The sequence below is a fragment of the Mirounga leonina genome, unplaced genomic scaffold (assembly GCF_011800145.1).
Source record: "Mirounga leonina isolate KUSES-001 unplaced genomic scaffold, KU_Mleo_1.0 Mir_180, whole genome shotgun sequence".
Taxonomy (NCBI): Eukaryota; Metazoa; Chordata; class Mammalia; order Carnivora; family Phocidae; genus Mirounga; species Mirounga leonina.
The window spans coordinates 4,515,030-4,535,349 of NW_023270469.1; the positions used below are offsets into that span (position 1 = coordinate 4,515,030).

The window sequence follows — 20,320 nt, forward strand, 5'->3', positions numbered from 1 at the left end:
CACCCCACACAGGCACGCACACCTGCACATGTCTGCACACCTGGGCACCCCGCCAGCCCGGGCAGTGTCCCCTGCGCAGGAGCACAGCCTGCTCTGAAGTCTGGAGACCGGGGGCCACGGGTGGTTGAAATCCTGCCAGCCCCCCAGCTCCACGCCCTGTGGCCCCAGGCTCCCTGCCCCTGCAGCTGTCTTAAGATTCAGAACTATGGACTGCTCCCCTAGGTGGGCCTTGGGAAGCTGGGTCAACGTTCAGGGGCAGGCCAGTGCTGATGCTGGAGTCCTGGGACGGTGCCCCCTCCGTCCAAGCCACCTCTCTGCCCCTGGGTGTGTGTGGCCTTTGCCAGCCACTTGAGCTTGGTGCACTGGAGTCGATTCATCTAGAGAAATAATCAGGCCTGCCTGGGCGGTCTGTACTCCCCCAGCTGATGTAGGAAAGAACTTTAGGGTTGGAAGCCCGATGGCCAAGAAAGAATTCTTGAGATGTCTTTGGTGCAAAAAGGTGGTTGTATCGAAGCACGGGACAGGACCCGTGGGCAGAAACAGATTCTGCCGGGGTCATGAGGAATGGCCCATTACATACTTTCTAGTTGGGAGGGGATTTGGGATTGCATCATTCTCTAAGGAATTTTGGAAGCAACATTCCCAGGGCCTTGAGCTATTGTTGGGAAAAGGTCATTTATTACCGTCTAATAAAACCTGAGTCATGAGACCCTTCAGATGTCTATCAGTGGGCTATATGCTTGGGGGATGATTGCCAACACGTATCTTGAGGGGTTCAGGGATAAAGGAAATTTCTAAATTTTTATACTTTAAAGTATACTTACAGGATCCTGGGGGGTGGGAGCGCTGAGCTAGGATTGCCTTTTGCCCTCAGCAAAGTGTCAGCGTGGAGACAGTTGAGTCCCTAGAGGAATGTCACTCTGCCTGTTTCAAGGACTTGTCAATGGGCTGGAGGGAGTAAGGATATTTAATCATTTTTCTTCTGCCTTTGTTTCCCACATGACTGGGAAAGGAAGGGACACAGGAGCCCCAATCACACCCAAGAAGGAACGCCCCCACACAACCACAGCCCTGCCCCAGGACCCACAGGGCCTCCCCTGGACCACTCAGGTGGGCTGGCGACACAATAAAGTCATTCTGTGTTTAAAAAAAACCCCACAGTCCCCAAATGGTGTCACTTAGACTGAGTTCCCAAAGCGGGGTTTAACACATAATATAATTGCAGTTTCAACCTCCCCAAAAGGGTAGTCTCAACCGGTCCATCAGAGATTTTTCACCTGGGTCTTCCCCACTCCCCGAAGATGAGCTGATCTGCACAAGACATTTTGCTTTTTCTCCAAGAAAACTCTGTGTCGAGAACAATTACTTTTTATTTATTTGAGGGTTTTTTTGCCAATAACTTTTTGCCCCCACCCTCCTAGAAAAACTTGCCATCTTGTTCCACTCCTGGGGACACCTCTCTGCAGGTAGGTGGAGCTGTCCCACTCATGAATCCTTCAAAAAAAGGGCTGCAGGCTCCCCGCTCCTCCCAAAAGAGCCAACAACACGTAGAAGCACCAAAAACTGCTCTTTATTCAAGTCCGAATGTGCAGCAAGCCACCCCCCCCAACGACATAAGCCCCTCCCTGCAACCCCAACCTTGCCCTGTGCATCTCCCATCCCCCTATGCGCCTCCCCACCCCTCTCCAGAAGCGACCCTCCTCCAGCAGGATCCAGCTCGGCTCAGGAGGTGGGCTTCAGTTTCTGAATTTGCCCACCAGTGGTTTCGAGGGCCAAGCCCCCAGGCCCTGCTGGTCCAGGAGGAGGGCCAGCTGCCTGCGAGCATCCTGGTAGGGTCCGGCCTAGGAAAGGACAGGAGGAGGGTGGAGAGCGCGTGCTTGCTGCGGGAGGACAGAGAGGGCTGGAGGGGTGGCCAAGCGCTGACCTTGGCTGCCTCGTAGGTCTTCAAGGCCAGGAGGCGGGGCTTCCCGAGAGCTCTGGCAGCCTGGCGGAAGGCCCGGAGAAAGGCTGCCTTGCAGAGGCGGGAGGGGGGCCCGAGGCCGGCACTGCGGATGGACAGAGAAGGCCGGGAGACTGAGCTAAGGGGCCCACACCATGCTGCTCACGCCATCTCCTTTCTGGCCATGCAATCTTGGGGGGACTCATGGGTGTCACAGGGTGAGTGACAGAAGCACCAGCCAGGGTTACAGGTCACAAAGCTAGGATCAGAACCCAAGCTGGGACCCAGATGCACCGTCCTGCCCCAAGGGCACGGAGCCACGGACCCCTCACCACCATGCTGCCCACGGGCCTTTCTTACTCAGCCTTCACACGCCCGGTGACCACGTCCACAACCTCGACATCGGTGTCCCCCAGGCTCCAGTTGAGGCTCAGGCCATGGCAGGTGTTGGGGGCAGGATCCAAGGGGGCCACGGGGGGCCCTGCAAACAGGTGCAGCGTGGTACGGGCATAGGGGGGTGGCAGGCACGGCCCCAAGACCCTGTCTAGGTCGGGCCGGGTGTGGATGGCCCTGCTCAGAGTTGGGGGGTCGTGGCAGGGGTCAGCTGGGGGGACAGAGGCACAAGACAAGGTCTGCGTCACCAACACCCTCTCCCACACACCACGCAGACGCCACCTTCCGCCCTCACCCCCAGAGCCCCCAGGGCCCTCACCCAGGACAAGGCTGGTGGCGTAGAGGGGAGGCAGGAAGTGGGCGAGCAGGGCACCACCCAGCCCCAGCACGGCCCAGCGAGCCAGCTTGTCACTGGCGGAGAGGCAGCCCACATGGGTGTCCCGGAGCGCGGGGGCCACGTAGCACACAGGCTTCAGCTCCCCGCGGACGTGGGCCTGCAGGGGGGAGGGCGGGCTGTGCAGGAGGCCGCCCTCAGAGCTTGGTGGGAGGCTGCAGAGGTGGGCAGAGGGAGCGAAGGCGTAGGACACAAGAGTGAGGCTGCTCTTCTGTCCCCCCCATACCGCCCTTCCCCACCCAGCTGAATGGAGGGCCCCGCCAGGGCTCCCCACATACTAGATGTCATGAGCGGCTCCCTTGGGGGTATTGCTGACATAGAGGTGCAGGAAGATCCGGGGCTTGAGGGCAAAGGGGGGCCCAGACCCAGGCTGGGGGGCCAGTACCGACCGTTCCTGGCCCTTGGGGCCACCCTGTGTCACCAACAGGAGCTGACGGAACAAGAACCTGGAGGAGGCAGGCGGAGGAGCGGTTCGGGCTGTGGGGTCCTGCGCGCTGCGGGTCCTGCAGCCAAGCGCCCGCCCGGCCCACCCCTCACCTGAGCAGGGCCCTGCGGGCTACCACCAGCCCGTGAAAGTCGTGGAGCTGCCGCCCGGAGAACTCCAGCCAGCCGGCGTAGGTGCTGCTGCCTGTGCCCAGCGCCACCAGCTCGTAGATCTCCTTGGCGTAGCCCCTGGCGCCTGGCACCTCTGTAAGGGAAGGGGGCAGAGCCACGCTGGCAAAGGCAAGGGGTCCGTGGGGTGGGGGTGGTCCCGAGGTGGGGGCAGGGCAAGCCCTACCTCTCTCCAAGATGACGGCAGCCACAGTCCCCTTACAGGCCCTGTATGGGGAGGTCTGGTCCACCAGGCGGTCAAAGCCAGCGCTGACCACGGCCGCACAGCGCTGCTCGTGGGTCAGGATGTTCTCTGCACGTTGGGGAGAAGGTGGAGGTGGGGACCCCACAGACTGTACCCCTCCCCTCACCACAGGGCTGGGGACAATGGGGGCCCACCTACCTACACTCAGAGGGGCGACTGGAGGCTTGCCTGGGGTCTTTGGGGGCTCTGGAAGAAAGACAAGGGGGTGGGTTACCATGGGTACCAGGGCCCGCCCACCTGTCCTTGGTCCTTCTGGAAGCCAAGACGTTCAATTGGTGGGAAAGAGGGGGAATCATCTTCCAGCAACCCCAAACTCCTGGGCTGCCCCTCTAGCAGTCCCTGCACCCCCAGGGTGGGCAGGCTTCAAAGGAATTAGGGCATCAGTCAGCTCATAGTCCCCTCTCCCCAGCTCCCTGCAGGCGAGGCCCTGATGCCCAGATGGTCTCCGTGACAACCCAGCCCGGCACACGCACCCACTTGGGTCACCTGTCCCCCTTACCTGGGCTCCCCAGCTGACTCCAGATGTAGTGGAGGGCAGAGAGCGCCGCCTGCTGCCTGGCCTCCGACCTGCTGTTGGCATTTCCCGCGGGGCAGAGCAGCCCATCCAGCTCGGCGCGCATAGAGAAGGGCAAGCAGGGGTCTGCGGAGGGAGGGGCCCTGAGGCAGCGCCCCGCACTCCATCCCCACCACGGGCCCACCTGAGCCACAGCCCCTCTCAGCCTGCTTCCTCCTGACCCCACCCCTACCTTCACCCCGAAACTACCGGCCATCAGGCAATTTTGCCATAAAAGAAAACCAGGAGAAATAAGAGGAGTATTCCTCTTATTTAGAACGGACGTGACGACGCATGAAATATGAATCACAAAATCAAAACGATGACCACAAAATACAAAATGTTTGAACGCGTTCAAAATGCGAAGCGTGGGCTCATGGCAATACTGCACGAAGAATGGGTTTCATTTTGTGGACTGGACCCCCGACGTCTTGTCTTCAAAGCTTCTCGTTCACACACAGCCTTAAACACGGCTCCTCGCTCGGCAGTGCGCTTTTGCTTTTTTTGATGAAATTTCTTTTTTCATTAAGAGAGGAATCCGTTTCCCAGTGCGGGACTGCGTATTTGTGACGGAGCTCTGGGTTGTGTTGTGGGAGTGTGTACGCTGTTGTTTGCTCAGGCATACTGTCCCCTGTGCGGGGACAGTCCAGAATTCTCAGGGATATGGGGCCTCAAACTCTGTATGGACCTCTGTGAGCGCTGAGATTTATACAATGTTAAAATGAGAGTTCTGGGTCAGTGGAGAAAGGAAACCCAACTGTCAAAACTATCAACGCCTTTTTTCTCTTTCACAGCAAAACATCTGTCCTGCACACAAAGGTGGGCCGAGGAACTGTGTCACGGGACAGGAGATTAGAGCCCTGCGCAGCTACAGAACAGCTCATGCTTGAGTGGAGGGGGAGGAGCAGATTCCCCTCAGAGCAAGGAGCCCAACCCGGGGCTCCATCCCAGGACCCAGGGATCATGCCCTGAGCCAAGGGCAGATGCCCAACTGACTGAGCCACCCAGGTGCCCCACAAACACACCTTTGATATAGAAACCAACACTCCAGGGGCACCTGGGGGGCTCTGTCGGTTGGCTGTCCAACTCTTGTTTTTGGCTCAGGGTCGCAGGTCTCTGGGTCGCAGGATTGAGTCCTTCATTGGGCTCCGAGCTCAGTGGGGAGTCTGCGAACCCTCTCCCTCTACCCCTCACCCCACTCGTGCATGGGCTTACTCTCAAATAGATAAAAAAAATCTTTAAAAAAGAAACGAAACCAACCGATCCAGAGCTCATACCCAGACCATAAACCCTAGATCACCCCAAGGCAGATACTGGGCAACTAGGGACACCCTCCTAACCCCAAACCTTATTTGGCGCCTTGTCTTACACAATCCTAAGCTTACCCAGCATACGTACCCTGCCTCAACCATTCCGTCCCGAGAAAACCCCAACAAAGGCTCTGCAGTTTTCTCTACCCACTCTTCTGCCTCCTGGCCAACCCTGGTCCTGTCCCCTGTGAACCTGCGTGGTGAGCGTGCCTCCCGTTCCTAGGGACCTGTCCTTAATTCTTTCCATCATGACAATCACCTCCGTGCCTGCTGTCTTACCGTCCCTGATTAAGACAAGTTCCAAGTACATTTTTAATGCATTACCTTTTTTTGAGCTGTTCATTTGGGGTTCTCCTAGGCAGTCTACAAATGTACCCAGCATCTGAACAGATTCTCTTACCATCTCCTTAGAAACTGGGAAGGCTCTGCCTTAAGGTTGGGAGCCTGAATGTAGGACCTGGGGTATTGCTGTGTGTGTCTGAGTCAGAGCTGGGGGGACACACGGAGGAAGAGGAGAGGACATGCGAGCGATCCCGTCTCCTCGCACTGTTGCCATTACCAAACTATGCTCGATAACATCTTTCGGTCAGGAGCTGGCCCTCACTTAGGGAGCTCCAGTGTTGGCGTGGCAACCTGGAATTTCAAGTAACTGGCCCTCAAAAAAACCCGGGCTGAAAGGCTGGGTAGTGAACCTCTCCAAGCTTCAGCTGGGGATGACGCTCCCCCTGCTGTGACCTCGCCAGTTAGATGTCTGGTGGAGCTGGTGCTCCCGGCAGGTCCGCCTCGCTGCAGGCCAGCTCGCGATCCCGCCTACTTCATGGGACGTTAGCCCAGGGAGCGCCGCGGTCGCACGCCACCGGGCCTCACCTGCGGTCTGGTCCTCTCGGAAGATCAGGGAGACGCCCAGACTGGCTGCATACTGCGTGAGCAGGGCCACGGCCTGGCCCTGCGGCGGGTCCTTGAGCTGCAGGCCCAGCTGCCTGACCGCCGTCGGGAGGTCCCCGGCAGGCCCTGCAGGCGGGACAGAGACCCTCGGGGACCTCCCCATCTGTCCCCCCGGTTCTTGCCGTGCCCCGGCTGCCCCCAGGTCCCCGAGTCCGGCCCCCTCCCCAGGCCCACCGTCCCCTGCTGCCGAGGCCTGGGGCTGCCCGCCCCCCTCGTCGTTCTCCGCGTTGGGGGTGACCGCGGGCTCCCGGGGATGTTGGCCCAGACTGGCCGTGGGCCGCCAGGAGCTGGGCCTGGGGTTGATCTGCAACGACGCCGCCAGACGGGGCTTCCTGCGGCCACCGTCATCCGCGCCTGAGGCCGTGCCGGCTGCCGAGGCCATGGCCGGACACGGGGCCCAGAGAGGACGACGGGACCGATCTCACGCCGCCTGCGCCCTTTTACACGGTGCGGCGCGGCTCCGCCTGAGGAGCACGTGGCTCGGCAGCCGGAGCAAGTCAAGCTCCGCCCCCGCCTCACTGCTGGCCAATGAGAGCCTGCAGAGCTGCGTCCGACGCTGTGCCCAGCCAATTGAAGGCCAGTCTCCTGAGCAGCCGCAGGAGCGGCGGCAGCCGGGACGCGGAGCACGGATTGAGCAGTGTGCGGGCTAACCTCCCGCTTCCAGGTGTTCAGGCCAGGGAGCGGGGAGGGGAGGAAGGCGGGTGCTCCCATGACCCTGTTCTCCAGCCTGGGGTGGTCCCGGAAGTGAAGACCTGGGAAGGGGTTTGGGGATGTGGGTCTAGGGCCTCCCCCTTGCTCTCGCCCCAGGATGCCCCAAACTGCACCCATCGCACCAGACCACCCCCAACCGCTAAACTTCGGCGGGAGGTAAATGTCTTTAGCTGATAAACGCAGGTATTCTCAATTGAGGCAGCCTCACGGCATCCGTAGGATCTACGTTTAAAAAGTGTCCACTTCCTGAAGCCTCTAGCCAAAGTTAACCATTTGGCACCCCCTTCCTTTTGTTGTTGTTGTTGTTGTTGTTGTTTCAGAAGGGATTTTAAGTTGGCTTATACAAATACCACAAAACAGCAGTTTTTTAAGGTGAGGGACTAGGAATGAAGGAAAAATAACAAAAACAAGATGAAGTTAGGAATGAAGACGATTGGCATCTAGCCTGCTAGGATGCAATACACTACAGTTTTAAGGGGCCACATGTTTAACGGAGTCTTAGAGAAGCCAATGAACAGGAAAATAGGACCAGTTTCTTGGTTCACAGTCTGAAGGTTTGTCACTGTTGCTCCTGCAGCTGGTGATCCCTACCTTTGGGTCATGACGATGCTAACCAGGTAGTGTGGATGCTTGGCCTATGAGAAGTTGGTGGAACCAGGAATATTTGACTTGGGAGGAGCGGGGCAGGGCAGATTCACCCTCTCAAACCTTTCAAGGAATGGCATCAGGAAGAACAATTCTGGTTTTGGGTATAGTCCAGAGAGTGGAAGCAGGCCTATGTAGATAGAAGGGACATCACAGCAGGTGCTCAGAAACAGAATGATGGCTGCATACAACCACAAAGAGACAAGAATGGGGTTACGAAGCTCAGAAACATCGCCCGCAGGAAATTGCATGGACAAATGGGCAAACAGTCATACGATAGACTGTAACCCAACAGTAAGAAACTACTGTTACATGCACAACATGGGCGAATCTCTTAGGCATTTGAGTGAAAGGAGCCAGGCTAAAAAGAACAACTTCAATATGATTATGTTGATACACATTCCGTGAAGTGGAAAAATTAGTCTATGGTGATAAAAGTCAGAGTTGTGGTTACTTCTTGAAGGGGATATTGACTGGGAAGTCGCACTGGGAAGGGGAATTCTCTAGAAGGGCAGAAATGTTCTCTGTCTTGATCTGGGTGGTGATTATGGGGAGATACATGTATGTAAAACTTGATAAGCTGGACACTTAAGACTTGTGCAGTTTACTGCACGATAAGTGTATGTCGGTAAAAAAAAAAAAGTAACAACTTGTTTAGGGAAAGAAAAGAAGGAAGGAAAAAATGGATTGGCCTCACAATGCAGAAGCTAGATGGGTATCTCTTAAGGGTGATACAGAATAGTGGTATGGTAGGCAAAATAACAGTCCCCCAAAGATGTCCGTGTCCTCATTCCCACCGCGTAGGATTATGTTACATCATATGGCAAGGGGAGCATTATGGTTACAGAGGGAACTAAGGTTTCTAATCAGCTGAGTTTAAGATAGGGAGATTGGGAGCACCTGGCTGACTTGGCACGTGCAGCATGCAGCTCGTGATCTCAGGGTTGTGAGTTCGAGCCCCACCTTGGGTGGAGAGATTACTTAAAAATAAAATCTTTTTTTTTTTTTTTAAGGGGAGATTGTTTTAGGGTAATCAATCACCAGGATCCTTAAATAGGGAAGGAGACACAGGCCGAATCGGAAAGTTGGCATCATGACAAAAACTCAACTGACCGTCGTTGCTGTGAAGATGGAAGGGGGCCAGGAGCTAAGGAATGCAGGCAGCTTTCAGAAGACAGAAAAGGCAAGAACCCAGATTCTCCCCTAGAGCCTCCAGAAAGGAACACAGCCCTGCTAAAATCTTGGTTTTAGCTCAGTGAGACCCATTATGAAATGAGTCTCACTGACCTCTAAACCTGTACAATATTATGTTGTCTTTTTTTTTTTTAAGATTCATTTATTTTACAGAGAGAGCATGGGGGGGGGGTGGGCAGAGGGAGAGGGAGAGAGAGAATCTCAAGCAGGCTGTGTGTGGAGCCTGACATGGGGCTCCATCCCAGGGTCCTGACATGGTGACCTGAGCCACCCAAGCACCCCCAATATTCTGTGGTCGTAAGCCACTGAGTTTGTGGCAATCTGCAGTAATAGGAAACAGCAGTTTACAGCAGTAATAGGAAACCAGTATAAACGGTCCTCAATTTTTTTTGCATATATAACCTTAAAACAATTTTGAAAAACTATACATCCCCAATTTTTTAGTCGCAAGTTTAAATAGTTGCAAAAGCAGCGATTTCTAATTTATTATATATTATAATTATCTTTCCAGTATGTTTCCACCAAAACCATGGAGATGCAGGCTTCACTTATTCCATTTATGAAAAACGCTCTCCAAGTGACCTCATTGGCAAAGCCTACCCTCATAATCAAACCAGTCAGCTAAAACAGAATTGCTGCCTATCAGAAACAGTCTGACTTCATTTTTTTCAGTTTAAATCAGAGTGCTGGGATTTTCTCAGGAGAACCATCTCATTTCATTCCTGCTTCCAATTATTCAAGTACTTACCAAGCGTCCACTCTCCCAGGTGTTTGGGGTACAGCAGTGACCAGCCCTGAAGAATTCCTGCCCTCATAGAGTGACTTCTGCCTTCTAAAACAGCTGAGAAGGCACATTGAGAAGTTTTAATGAGATAAAGCATCACATTTTCCTTTTTTTAAAAAAAGCTGCTTTATTGAAACATATCTCACGTACAGAGAAGTGTACAGATCATTTGATGAATTTTCACGCCCTGAACACATCCACGTAACCAGCACTGAGATGAACGTGGTATTGTCAGCTCCCAAAAGGCCCCTTCTGCATCCTTCCATCACTATTTCTTACTGAACCCACTTTTCTCAGTCTAATGGGGACTCTCTCCTGTAGGAACTCTGCTTTTCGGAATTTCCTGCTCGTTCGGCACCCATCTCAGGCAATACTCCACAGTGTGGAAAGGCAAGTGTCTGATCTCAAGCACCTCCCAGAGAAAAACTGTATAGATGGATGCTGAGATTTTGGAAATTGATTTTTTAAAAATAATGGTTCTCCAAGTGTGGTGCCTGGACCAGCAGCATCAGTAACACCTGGGAACTCATTAGAAATGCAAATTCTCGAATCACATCCCAGACTTACGGAACAGGAAACTCTGGGTGTGGGGCCCAGCAAACTAGTTTAATAAGCCCTCCGGGGCATACTGTTGCACACTCAAGTCTGAGAACTATTGGGTTAAGATAATGGTAAGATTTATGATTGCACGGTAGTTCTTAAAAGCGTGTCCCCCAGACAAGCACAATCAGCATCACCTGGGAATTTAGGAAGGCAAAATATCAGGTCCCACCCCACCCAGAAACTGTTTTACACCGCATTCAGGTGATGCGATGAAAGCTAGAATTTGAGAAGCATATGCCTAGAGCTATACTTTTTTTTTTTTTTAAAGATTTTATTTATTTATTTGAGAGAGAGAGAATGAGAGACAGAGAGCACGAGAGGGGAGAGGGCAGAGGGAGAAGCAGACTCCCCGCCGAGCAGGGAGCCCGATGCGGGACTCGATCCCGGGACTCCAGGATCATGACCTGAGCCGAAGGCAGTCGCTTAACCAACTGAGCCACCCAGGCGCTCTATACTTTTTTTTAAAATTTTATTTTATTATGTTATGTTAGTCACCATATGCCTAGAGCTATACTTGCTTGACCACTGGGAGCGCCTCATGCACTCCAGGGGTTACCGTACCCCTAGTTGTAAAGCCTGGCTTCATAGGGTATGAGAACAATTCACTGGATTTCTAGTCACTAATACAGTGCCTGGCTCATATTGGTGCTCAGTGAGTGTTTGTTGAATGAATTAACTTAATACTCAACAACAAGCCCTGAAACAGGAAGTCAAGCAGATACAGGATTCGAACCCGCGGCCACGCTGGCCTTACAACTGTACTTCCACTGCGCAAGGCGGCGCCTCCACTCCCATTCCCCCTCCGCCCGGGAGGTGGCGCTCTAGGGCGCCCGCGGAGGCCAGGCTAGGAGGCGGGACTTCCTGCCTTCGAGGGAGTACTTCCGGCCCGGCCCGGAAGACCGTTAATCTCCGCGGTGTTGCCGTTCCATCCCGGGCGTTGGAGTCGGGGTGTAGTTGGCCGGCTGCCTCGTGGCTCGTGGGTCGGCCGGGCGTCCCGCGCAGGTCCAAGTCCTCGACGAGCCCAGCGGGGCCTGGGCCACGTAAGCGCGCAAGCGGGGGGTGGGGTGGGGGGTGGGGTCCCCCGGCCGGGAGCGGAGCTCGGGCTTGGCCTTTGCGGGGTCCGCGGGCGCCACGCTGTGTGACTTTGGGACACATCGCCCCACAGCCGCCCGGCGGGTCGTCAGCTCCTACCTCACGGAGCGGGAGGACCCCACAAATGCAAAGCGTGGCGGCTGCTGTCCCGCACACGGAGCGGCTCCCGCGGGGCCTCTGCGGTGGCCGCGGGCTCCACCGGCGCCCTCTGCCTGCCCGGTTTTGTCTGAGGCTCATCCACTTCTGGGTTTGTTCTTTCAGTTTATATGTACTAGTTGTTGCACTGGAGCAAATACCGAGGCACTGGGAGGAAATGGAGTCCCTTTCCCGTGGGGACTGTTAGAGCAGTTGGAATCCGATAGTTTCGTCTTTAAATGTCTAATCACACACGTGCTCTGGGGGAGGGGTGCGGGTGTTGGGAGGCGAGGACCTGCGGGAGGCTTGCGGCCTGAAAATCTCAAGGATGAGTGGGGTTCTGTAGTTGCACGGGAAGGGCGCTGGCGTTCATTCTAAGCGGAGAGATGGTCTGCAGTGAAAAGTATGGTGAGGAAATCCCGAAGGAGGTCAGAGTGATTGGCGCTCAGGCGCGAGAGAGGAGCTGGAGGTGAGCTGGAGCCGCCTGTCTGGACACCTGCGCACGCTGGCTTATCAGGGACGCAGCCAGCGCTGGGAGGTGTGGGTGCCCCTAAGTGCAGTCAGCACCGCGCGTCCTGTGGTAGCCAGTGTTTCGCACAAGGATCCACCGAGCACTTCCTTGATTCGTGCCCCCTCCTGTTACGGGAAAGAGAGTGAGGGCTGCAGCCGGACGCCAGGAACTCAGGAATGAATCAGATCCAGCCCCTGCCTTAGGAGAGCTCCCAGTCTCAGGAAGGAGATAAGGCTGTACGTGGAGACCGCCATTAGAGTGAGGCTGCTGTGCCATAAGATACACCTGTTCGTTCACTGAGAAGCACTACTGGCTTTTACTGCATGGCGGGTGTTTTGCGCGGTGCTGAGAGTACGTGGATGTGTGCAGGTCACAGAATAAATCAGCCAAATGCAGTGGCAGTTCCAAGGGAAAAGATTTTTGTTTACCAAGGCTAATGCTGGTGTTGGCTCGTGGATGCCTGGGAGTGGAGTGGTGCAGAACTTGAGACTTTGAATTGGATGGGAGATCAGGCTGTTGGCCTTGGGGGCTTGCTGTTCCCCGAGCTTCAGTTTCCTGAACTCCAGAATAGGGAAAACAGACGAGTAAAAGAGCTAGCCCATCGCTCGCAGCTGCTGGTGTTCAGAAAGTGAACCCTGCTGTTACTTTTGTGGTTAATAAAAGAAGGGGGATGGTGTGGCTGCTTTTTTTTCTAGAGCAGTTTGAATTTGGCAAAACGCTTTGACGTAAATTTACTGTTATTCAGCACAGGGTCAGTTGCATTTTCCACAAGGTACTATGCTTGAAAGTGGGAAGACAGACGAATAAGACTCTGTCCTGGCTTTGGGGGAACTGCAGTTGGCCTTGAGAGTGTAACTTGGGGTGTAAGGTGCATGGTCTACCAACAAGTGATTGGAATTCGGGAGAGCTACGGTAGAAGCTGCCCCCTCACCACCTGTCTGACTTCATCCCTCTCCCATTCTCCTCCCCATTCATTCTGTGGCCTCCCAGCTGTTTCTCACACTTTCCTGCCCCAAGACTTCGGCACTTGCTGTTCGTTCTCCCGGGACCCCTCGTCCCAGTTGTCTGCATGGTTCTGTTCCTCATTAGGTTCAGGCCGTGCCAAATGCCCCCTTCTGAGCGAGGCTTTCCCTGGCTTCCGCTGCCCATCACCATTGCCATCCCCTGCCTCATGGTTGGTTGGTTGGTTGGTTGGTTGGTTTTAATATTAGTACTTATTAATATCTGGCAGTAGGCTGCATATCTATTCTTTATTATCTATCTTCTGAAATAAAATATGAGATATAGTCCTGTTAGGGCAGTTTTTACTCTCCCAGGAACCCTGGAAAGCATGCTCAGATTCAAGTTTCCGAGAAGGCGTGATGTGTGGTTCTTGTTTTCCAGGATGGACTTCCCCAGCTCCCTCCGACCCACGCTGTTCATGACTGGCCCCCTTGGTCTGAGTAATGTCCCTGACATGTCCTTCATGTGTAGCTGGAGAGACGCCCTGACCCTGCCAGAGTCACTGCCCGAGAACTCTAAGGTGAGCGCAGCGGGGAGAGCCCTGGCTGTGGCCCCTTCCTGGCCCCCCCTTCCCAGCACTCACACCAGGTGTCGGGCTCAGGTGGGGTGGCATTGGCACTAACCTGCCAAGACACAGGTGAGCCAGAATCTCCACTCGGGGTTGCCGGGGACGGCCGCTCTCCACAGAGGGTTTCCTGAGCACGGGCTGCCGCCCCTCCCTCCGTCTTCCTCTCCTGCCTTTGCTCAGCTGATGCCCACTGATGAGCCCCTGCAGTGCTCAGGGGGGCCTCATTAGGTCCCGGGAATCTAGCGTGAGGAAGTCAGAGGCATCCCCTGCCCTGTGGAACTTAGGGTTAGGGCCAGTGGGACCAAGCGACCAAAGGATAGAATCATCACCCTGTGTGATAACAGCTCAGCCTGAAACCCAGAGGATGCTCACATAGCACAGTGCAAATGAAGCCAGGGGAGGAGAGGCCTCCTGGGACAGGAAGGACAAGGGGCTTGCCCTGGAAGCCTAAGCCATCTGGCTCCCACTTGGAGACAGGCTGCTTAAGGATGATGTCAGGCAGATGGGGGGGGGGGGGGGGCGGGTCCCTGGCAAGGAAGGGCTTAATGTCCATTCAGTCCCCTCTGGGAGCCCAGCTTGCTCGCGCTTGTACCCCTGAGTGTTGGAGCTGAGTGGTCTTGGGCCGGCTCAGCCCTGGGGAGTGGAGTGGCCTGTGGGCTCCCCGAGTCAGCATGAGGTGTCCTGAGTGGAAGTGAGAATCAGGTGGCACAGGATCAGCCAGTAATGGCCCAGGGCTGGGGGCGAGGCGGGGGCGGGGGACGCAGCTCAGAGGCACGGGCTGGCCCCAGGCTCCCAGCCCTTCTCCTAACCCGCTATTGCCCAGGGCGAGCCTCCCCGTGCCTCCACTGCTTCACCCCAGTGACTGTTGTACCAACGAGTTAGTAAGACACATGCTTACAAATTAAAAAGAAATGAAGAGGCACCTGGCTGGCTCAGTTGGTAGAGGATGCAGCTCTTCATCTCAGGGTCGTGAGTTCAAGCCCCATGTTGGGCGTGAAGCCTACTTAAAACAAAAATTAAAAAACAAATAAAAAATTAAAAAAAAGACAACGTGCCAGCGCCCGCACCTGGCCTGGGACTGCACTCACTGTGTTCCTTTCGGGCTTGTGTTTCCTCAGAATGAGGCGCCACACTTGGCCACAGGCCTACTCTGGGAGCCAGAGACCCCCGGACCCCTTCCTTTGCTGCCTCCTGGTCCTGGTAAGGGTCTTGGGCCCTGGGGCTCCCTTCCAAGCCATTCCCCCTGTCACTTCTGTCCCCCACCTCCCACCCAAAGGCCTTCCCTCTCCCTGCTGGTGACCTCCAGTCATCTGGGATACCTGGCCCCACTTCTGGGCCATCTCTGGTTCCCGAACAAACGCCTTCTCCAGCCTCACTCTTCCCTCAGATCCCTGGGACCCTGGGGTGACTGCCCAGGACCTGCTTTTCCGGGGAGCTTTCCCGTTCCGAAGGAAGCCCCAAGCTGTGCTGGACGTTACCGAGCAGGTGAGTAGCCCCACAGTGGGCAGTGCTGAGTGGTGGGGGCTGTGCGCGGTGACCCAGCCTCCTCTCCTGTAGCTCAGCCGCTTCCTGTGGGACCATGGGGACATAGCCTTTGCACCCCTGGGGAAGCTGATGCTGGAGAATTTCAAACTGGAGGGAGCACGGGTGAGTAACCCTTGTCCAGCCAGGAGAGGGGGCTCCCTACTTGTTGTCGGGGTAACCTCGGTTGTGCGAACTTGACAAGGCCTTTCCACACAGAGCCGTTCTAAGAAGAAGACAGTGGTCAGTGTGAAGAGTCTACTCCAGGACCTCGGTGGACACCAGCCCTGGGGGCAAGTGGCTAGTGAGAAAGGACGGGCTGGGAAGGCCTAGCTGAGGTGATGAGGAAGCAGCCAGGGCACTGATCCAGGGTCCCCTCAGAGTTGTTTCCTCTGCCCCACGTGGTCAGGGGCCACAGTTCCTCACACCAAACTCCAGCTCTAAGTGGAAGGGGGAATTAGATTTATGGGCTGCAGGCATGGTTGCATCTAGGTGTTCACATAATGTTACTAGGGCTCTATCTCTTTATTTTCTCCTTCACTTGGCTTTGTTTGGCTTAATTCCTGGACATACTGTTCCTAAGTGGCAGTGAGATGGCTTATGATCTCAAGGAAGAAGCTAGTGTTTTTCCTGAGGCACCAGCAAAAGCCCTGGGAAGGGTGTGGTTGGTGTGGCCTTTGTGTCTGGCTCCTCCATGAGCCGATCACTGTGGCCAGAGGCAACCTATGACCACCCTAGCAGCAGGGACTAGGGTGGAATCATTTCCCAAAGGAAGAGATTCTAGGTTGATAAAAATATGCATCTACTGGCCTGGCCTCTCTTGGGATGGGACCTAGTCCTCCTCTCGGTCACCGTCACCGCCTGATCCTCCTGCCGTTCCCTCGTCCCCAGCTGCCCCTGGGCTTTCCTCAGCTACCGACAGCGCCGGTTCTCCATTGTCGGGGGCCCCGTCCTGGGCAAGTCAGTGGCCAGCCTCCTGGGGGAGCTGCTGCACGAGGAGCTGGCTATGCGGTGGGAGCAACTGCTCCTGGACGACACATTCACCGGGGGTGCTTTGGCCTGGGTGCCCGGGGGGACGCCGCAGGTGGGACAGTTGGTCTACCCTGCGGGAGGTGCTCTAGACACGCTCTGTATCCTTTGGTAGGGGGCAGGAGGGGGTGGAGGAGGCTCCCTCTGGTGGAGGAGGTGCTCTCGGCATGGTCCAGGAGAATGGCAGGATGTTGGGGGACTTGCAGTGACCGGAGCTCATAGACTTGTCCTTAGCCAGAGGCCCAGGTTTCCAAGAGGTCAGTCTGCCCCCAGGCGGTGACCCTCAGGCTCTCGGGGACCCTGGCCACATCCAGCTCCGAGGACCTGTCCGGCAGGTGGTGACCCGCACTGTGCAAGGGGAATGTGAGTCCCCTGGACGCCTCCCTCCCCCTCTGCCTCCCTCCCTCCCTGACTGACTTGCTACCTAACTCTGACCCTCTCCATCCCACAGCCCTGCTGGCTGTCCGCTCTGACTACCACTGTGCCCTGTGGAAGGTCAGCAAGCAGGGGCGGGTCGCCCCTCTCCAGGTGCTGCAGGTCGGGAAGGGGGCCACAGGGATCAGCCTCAGGTGAGGGGCTCAGTCAGGCTGGTGTGCGCGGAGCTGGGTGTGGGAACGGGGTGGGGGGGGTCCGCTGACCTTGCTTGTGCCCTGCAGCCCTCACCTGCCTGGGGAGCTGGCTGTCTGCAGCCGTTCCGGAGCCGTCTGTCTGTGGACCCCCCAGGATGGGTAATGCCCCTTTCCTGTGAAAATCCTCCACCGCTATAAACAGCTCGCCCCGAACCCCAGCCCGTGCTCCCCATGCAACATGTCCTGGACCCCGGCCCCCCGACATCAGCCCGACATGGCTGGCCTATCTCCCCAAGGCTGCAGCAAGTCTACAAGGACCCCGAGACCCTTGTGTTCTGTGACCCCTCTCCTTGGCGTTGGGCAGACTTCACCGCTCATCCCCGGGTGCTGACTGTGGGGGACCGCACTGGAGTGAAAATTATTGACACTCAGGTGAGTGGAGGGGACCGTCCTGGGCATAGCAGTGGGACAGAGCAGATACGGGGCCGGGGATCTTCCCCAGAGGGCATGGAGAGCGGCAGGGCCATGAGCCTTGCCCGCCTGGTGAGGGGACCGGCGGGGGTCTTGGCACAGCCCCGGGCTGAGGGAGGGCTGACCTGGGTTTCTCCCCCAGGGCCCACCCGGCTGTGGTCTGCTGCTTTTCCGTGGCGGGGCAGAAGCAGCCTGCCGGAAGGGGGAGCGGGTCCTGCTGAGCCAGTACCTGGGGGAGTGCGGCGCCGAGCCTCGACTGCCCACAGTCCAGCTCATCTGTACCCAGGTGAGCAGCGCCCTCCCCTCCTCTCCCCTGCGCACTGTCAGAGGGGACAACTCAGGCAAGACGGGCGTTGGGAGACTCTGAGGAGTCTGGGGTTGGACTGCGTAACGGGCAGGAGGTTAAGGCCGCACGGGGAGGGGCCGCTGAGCGGAGCTTTAAGGGGGCCCCACGGGGAAGGAGGAAAGGCATGGGGTGTCGGGCAGCGGGCCGTGCGACGTGGGCCAGTTGCCCTGTGCGCTGAGGAGAAGGGGAGGCGGTCTGAGGGTCTGTGCCCCCCGCCCCAGGAGCCTGGGGGTGTTGCCGGTGTGCCTCGGACACAGGTCCCAGGGTTGGACGGGTTCGGGGAAGGCCTGGGGCAGGCCAGGGGGGGGTTCTGTGCCACCAGACGGCTCTGTACCTCTCCTGAGGGTCCCTCCCATGGGGTGCTCTGGGGGATACACCGGGAAATGCCCCCCATGTGGTGCTACCTAGTGGGGACGGGGGTGGGGGCGTCAGGGGGGTCACGGGGCCGGGACGGCTCTGGGGCTTGAAGTCCCCTTGAGAGCCACACGGAGCAGCCTGTCCCATCGGACACTTTCCTCGTGCCTCAGTCACGGCCCCTTCGGTCATGGGTCCCCCCCCACACACACGCCCGTGCACCCGCCCTCATCGTGGCCTTCCTTGGTGGCTACAACCCCCGGTTTGTTCTCCCCTCGGTGCTGCCCCCCTCGGTCACAGCCCCCCCCCGGTCAGAGCCCCCCCCACAACTGCCCATTCAGCCCCATTGTAGCACCCTTCAGTCTGGCCTTGTCCCCGCCACACGTCTCCCCCTTCACAGCCCTCCCCCTGCCCTGTCTCGTCCCCCCGCCCCAGTCCGGTTCTTCCTCAGTCACAGCCCTGCGTCTTGCTTCTTGTCGTCTGTGTCCTGTCGCCCCCAGTTCTCGCTCTACCTGGTGGACGAGCGCCTCCCCTTGGTGCCCATGCTGAAGTGGGACCACAACCTCCCCTCGGCTCCCCTGTGGGCCCAGCTGCTGCCCCCGCCCTGCCCCGGCTACCCCCAGCCGCTGCTCCTGGGGGGCCAGGGCGGGCACCTGCAGCTGCTGCACCTCGCAGGTAAGAGTCGAGCAAGGGCGGGAGGCGGGCGGGAGGCGGGCGGGAGGCGGGCAGGGCCTCAGCCGTCTCTCCTTCCTCCAGGAGAGGGGGCCTCTGCACCCCGGCTGGCGGGGCCCCCCCAGTCTCTCCCTTCCAGCAGCGACTCCCTCTCCGCGTTCCCCCTGCTGGAGCCCAAGAGTCAGTGGCGCCTGCAGGAGCGTCTGAAAGCGCCAACTATAGGTGCGCTGGGGCCAGGGAAAGGAGTCGAGGGGGGCACTCCGCTGGGCCTTGGCGTCACCGTCACTCCCCTCTCCAGGGCTGGCTGCTACCATCCCATCGTCGGCTTCCAAGCCAGTCCTGTCGCTCTTCCAGCTCTCGGCGGCTGGGGATGTCTTCCACCAGCACCTCCGCCTCCAGGCAGACCCTGGGCCTCACTCGCGTGGCCCCGCAGCCTCCTGGACTCCCCAGGCCACTGCCTGCTGCAGCCGGTGGCTGAAGGCCCTGCTGGACGTGCCCCCGGCCCCGCCTGTGTGGGCAGCACCCACCTTCTCCCACCGCCGTCTGCTGGGCCGCATGGAACAGAGGAAGGTGGAGCAAAAGGGGCGGGAGGGTCTCCGAGCGGCCATGGCTGCAGGGCGGCTGCTGCGGCAGAAGGACCTGGGCTCGCTCCCCTCCGCGGGGCCGCCCCCCGCCCCCGAGCCGGGCCCTGAGGACGAGCTGAGTGCCCGCTTGGAGGCAGCCTGGGGAGGCCGCATGGCTGCCTGGTGGGATGGGCAGCAGGCCAGGAGCCCGGGGCCCGGCGGACGGCCCAAGCGGCGCAAGCGCCGGACTCCGCTGTCCAGTGCCTTCTCCTCGCTCAGCGGCCGCCTGGAGCTCTCAGACGCCACCAGCCCCCCTCACAGCCCAGACCGGGCGTCCCCTGAGGCCAGGCCTCGGCCACCGGCGACCCCGCCCTCCCAGGAGTCGACTCAGGAGCCGTGGGCTCGGGGGGTCCCCTCCGAGCGGCAGCAGACTCTCCGCGACTACATGGCCAGGCTGCCCCTCCGAGAGGCCCCCCCTCGAGGCGTCTGCTCCCCCCTGCCCGGGACCTCCAGCAGCCGGGCCACGCCCCCCCGGCCCCAGACCCTGCAGGATGGCACGGCCCAGCTGCCGCCAGGAAGGAACACCCGGGGAGGTGCCGCTGTGTCCTCCTCCCAGACCTCCAGGCAGCAGGCGCTGCGGAAGAAGCCCCGCATGGGCTTCTGAGGGCCCGGGGAAGCCGCTCCCCCGGCCCCCGGGAGCCCTTCGTCCTGGGCCTGCCGCGCCTTCCGTGCTTGGAAGCTGGGGAGTGAAAGGAGCGCAGGATGCAGGGCGCAGACCTTTCTGCTTCCGGCGCGGCGGGGACAGCAACACTTGTTTCTCCTACTTGCGCTTTTGCTAGAAGATCATTCCAGAGGGCACGTCGAGAAGGCCCCAGTGGGCCTGTCCTGAAGGTTCGTGTCCTTGGGATTCCCTCCAGGGGGCGGGGGGCCGCACCGCACAGGAGCCGGGCCTGCCGCGTCCCCCACCCGCCCTCCGGACGCCGGGGTGACGTAAGGGCGTCAGCCCCCCGCGCCCGCGGGCAGTCCGCAGCTGTTTGTGTTTGTTAAGCAGTTTCTGCCGTGATCCGGTGTTTTGTAGAGGGAGACGCTTTGGCCCCACGTTTCGGGAGTGAATAAACTTGGCAGCTGAACGGGGCTTGGCGTGATCGGTTTCTCGGGCC

At 58.1% G+C, this 20,320-nt stretch overlaps 2 protein-coding genes across 3 annotated transcripts; one reads left to right on the plus strand and one right to left on the minus strand.

Annotated features, from left to right (window-relative positions):
• Nucleotides 1-1,722: 1,722 nt before the first annotated feature.
• On the minus strand, nucleotides 1,723-6,772 carry ADAD2 (adenosine deaminase domain containing 2). Its single transcript, XM_035025310.1, has 10 exons — nucleotides 6,313-6,772; nucleotides 4,082-4,222; nucleotides 3,721-3,768; nucleotides 3,505-3,630; nucleotides 3,264-3,414; nucleotides 3,005-3,172; nucleotides 2,652-2,881; nucleotides 2,300-2,543; nucleotides 1,925-2,045; nucleotides 1,723-1,841 (listed from the first exon to the last, which is right to left on the minus strand). Exons 1-10 carry the CDS (start codon nucleotides 6,770-6,772, stop codon nucleotides 1,737-1,739), a joined length of 1,794 nt encoding a protein of 597 aa, XP_034881201.1. The 3' UTR covers nucleotides 1,723-1,736.
• A 4,452-nt stretch (nucleotides 6,773-11,224) lies between these two features.
• TAF1C (TATA-box binding protein associated factor, RNA polymerase I subunit C) lies at nucleotides 11,225-20,294 on the plus strand. Of its 2 annotated transcripts, XM_035024680.1 has the most exons (15): nucleotides 11,225-11,367; nucleotides 13,449-13,587; nucleotides 14,754-14,835; nucleotides 15,023-15,120; nucleotides 15,193-15,282; nucleotides 15,376-15,449; nucleotides 16,048-16,286; nucleotides 16,432-16,548; nucleotides 16,637-16,754; nucleotides 16,842-16,913; nucleotides 17,051-17,186; nucleotides 17,368-17,511; nucleotides 18,426-18,600; nucleotides 18,682-18,819; nucleotides 18,896-20,294. In XM_035024680.1, exons 2-15 carry the CDS (start codon nucleotides 13,450-13,452, stop codon nucleotides 19,822-19,824), a joined length of 2,550 nt encoding a protein of 849 aa, XP_034880571.1. In that variant the 5' UTR covers nucleotides 11,225-11,367; nucleotide 13,449; the 3' UTR covers nucleotides 19,825-20,294. The 2 variants fall into 2 exon arrangements, with proteins under 2 accessions (XP_034880571.1, XP_034880572.1); XM_035024681.1 differs by lacking the exons at nucleotides 16,048-16,286; nucleotides 16,432-16,548 and having other exon boundaries at nucleotides 15,376-15,460.
• Nucleotides 20,295-20,320: the final 26 nt, after the last annotated feature.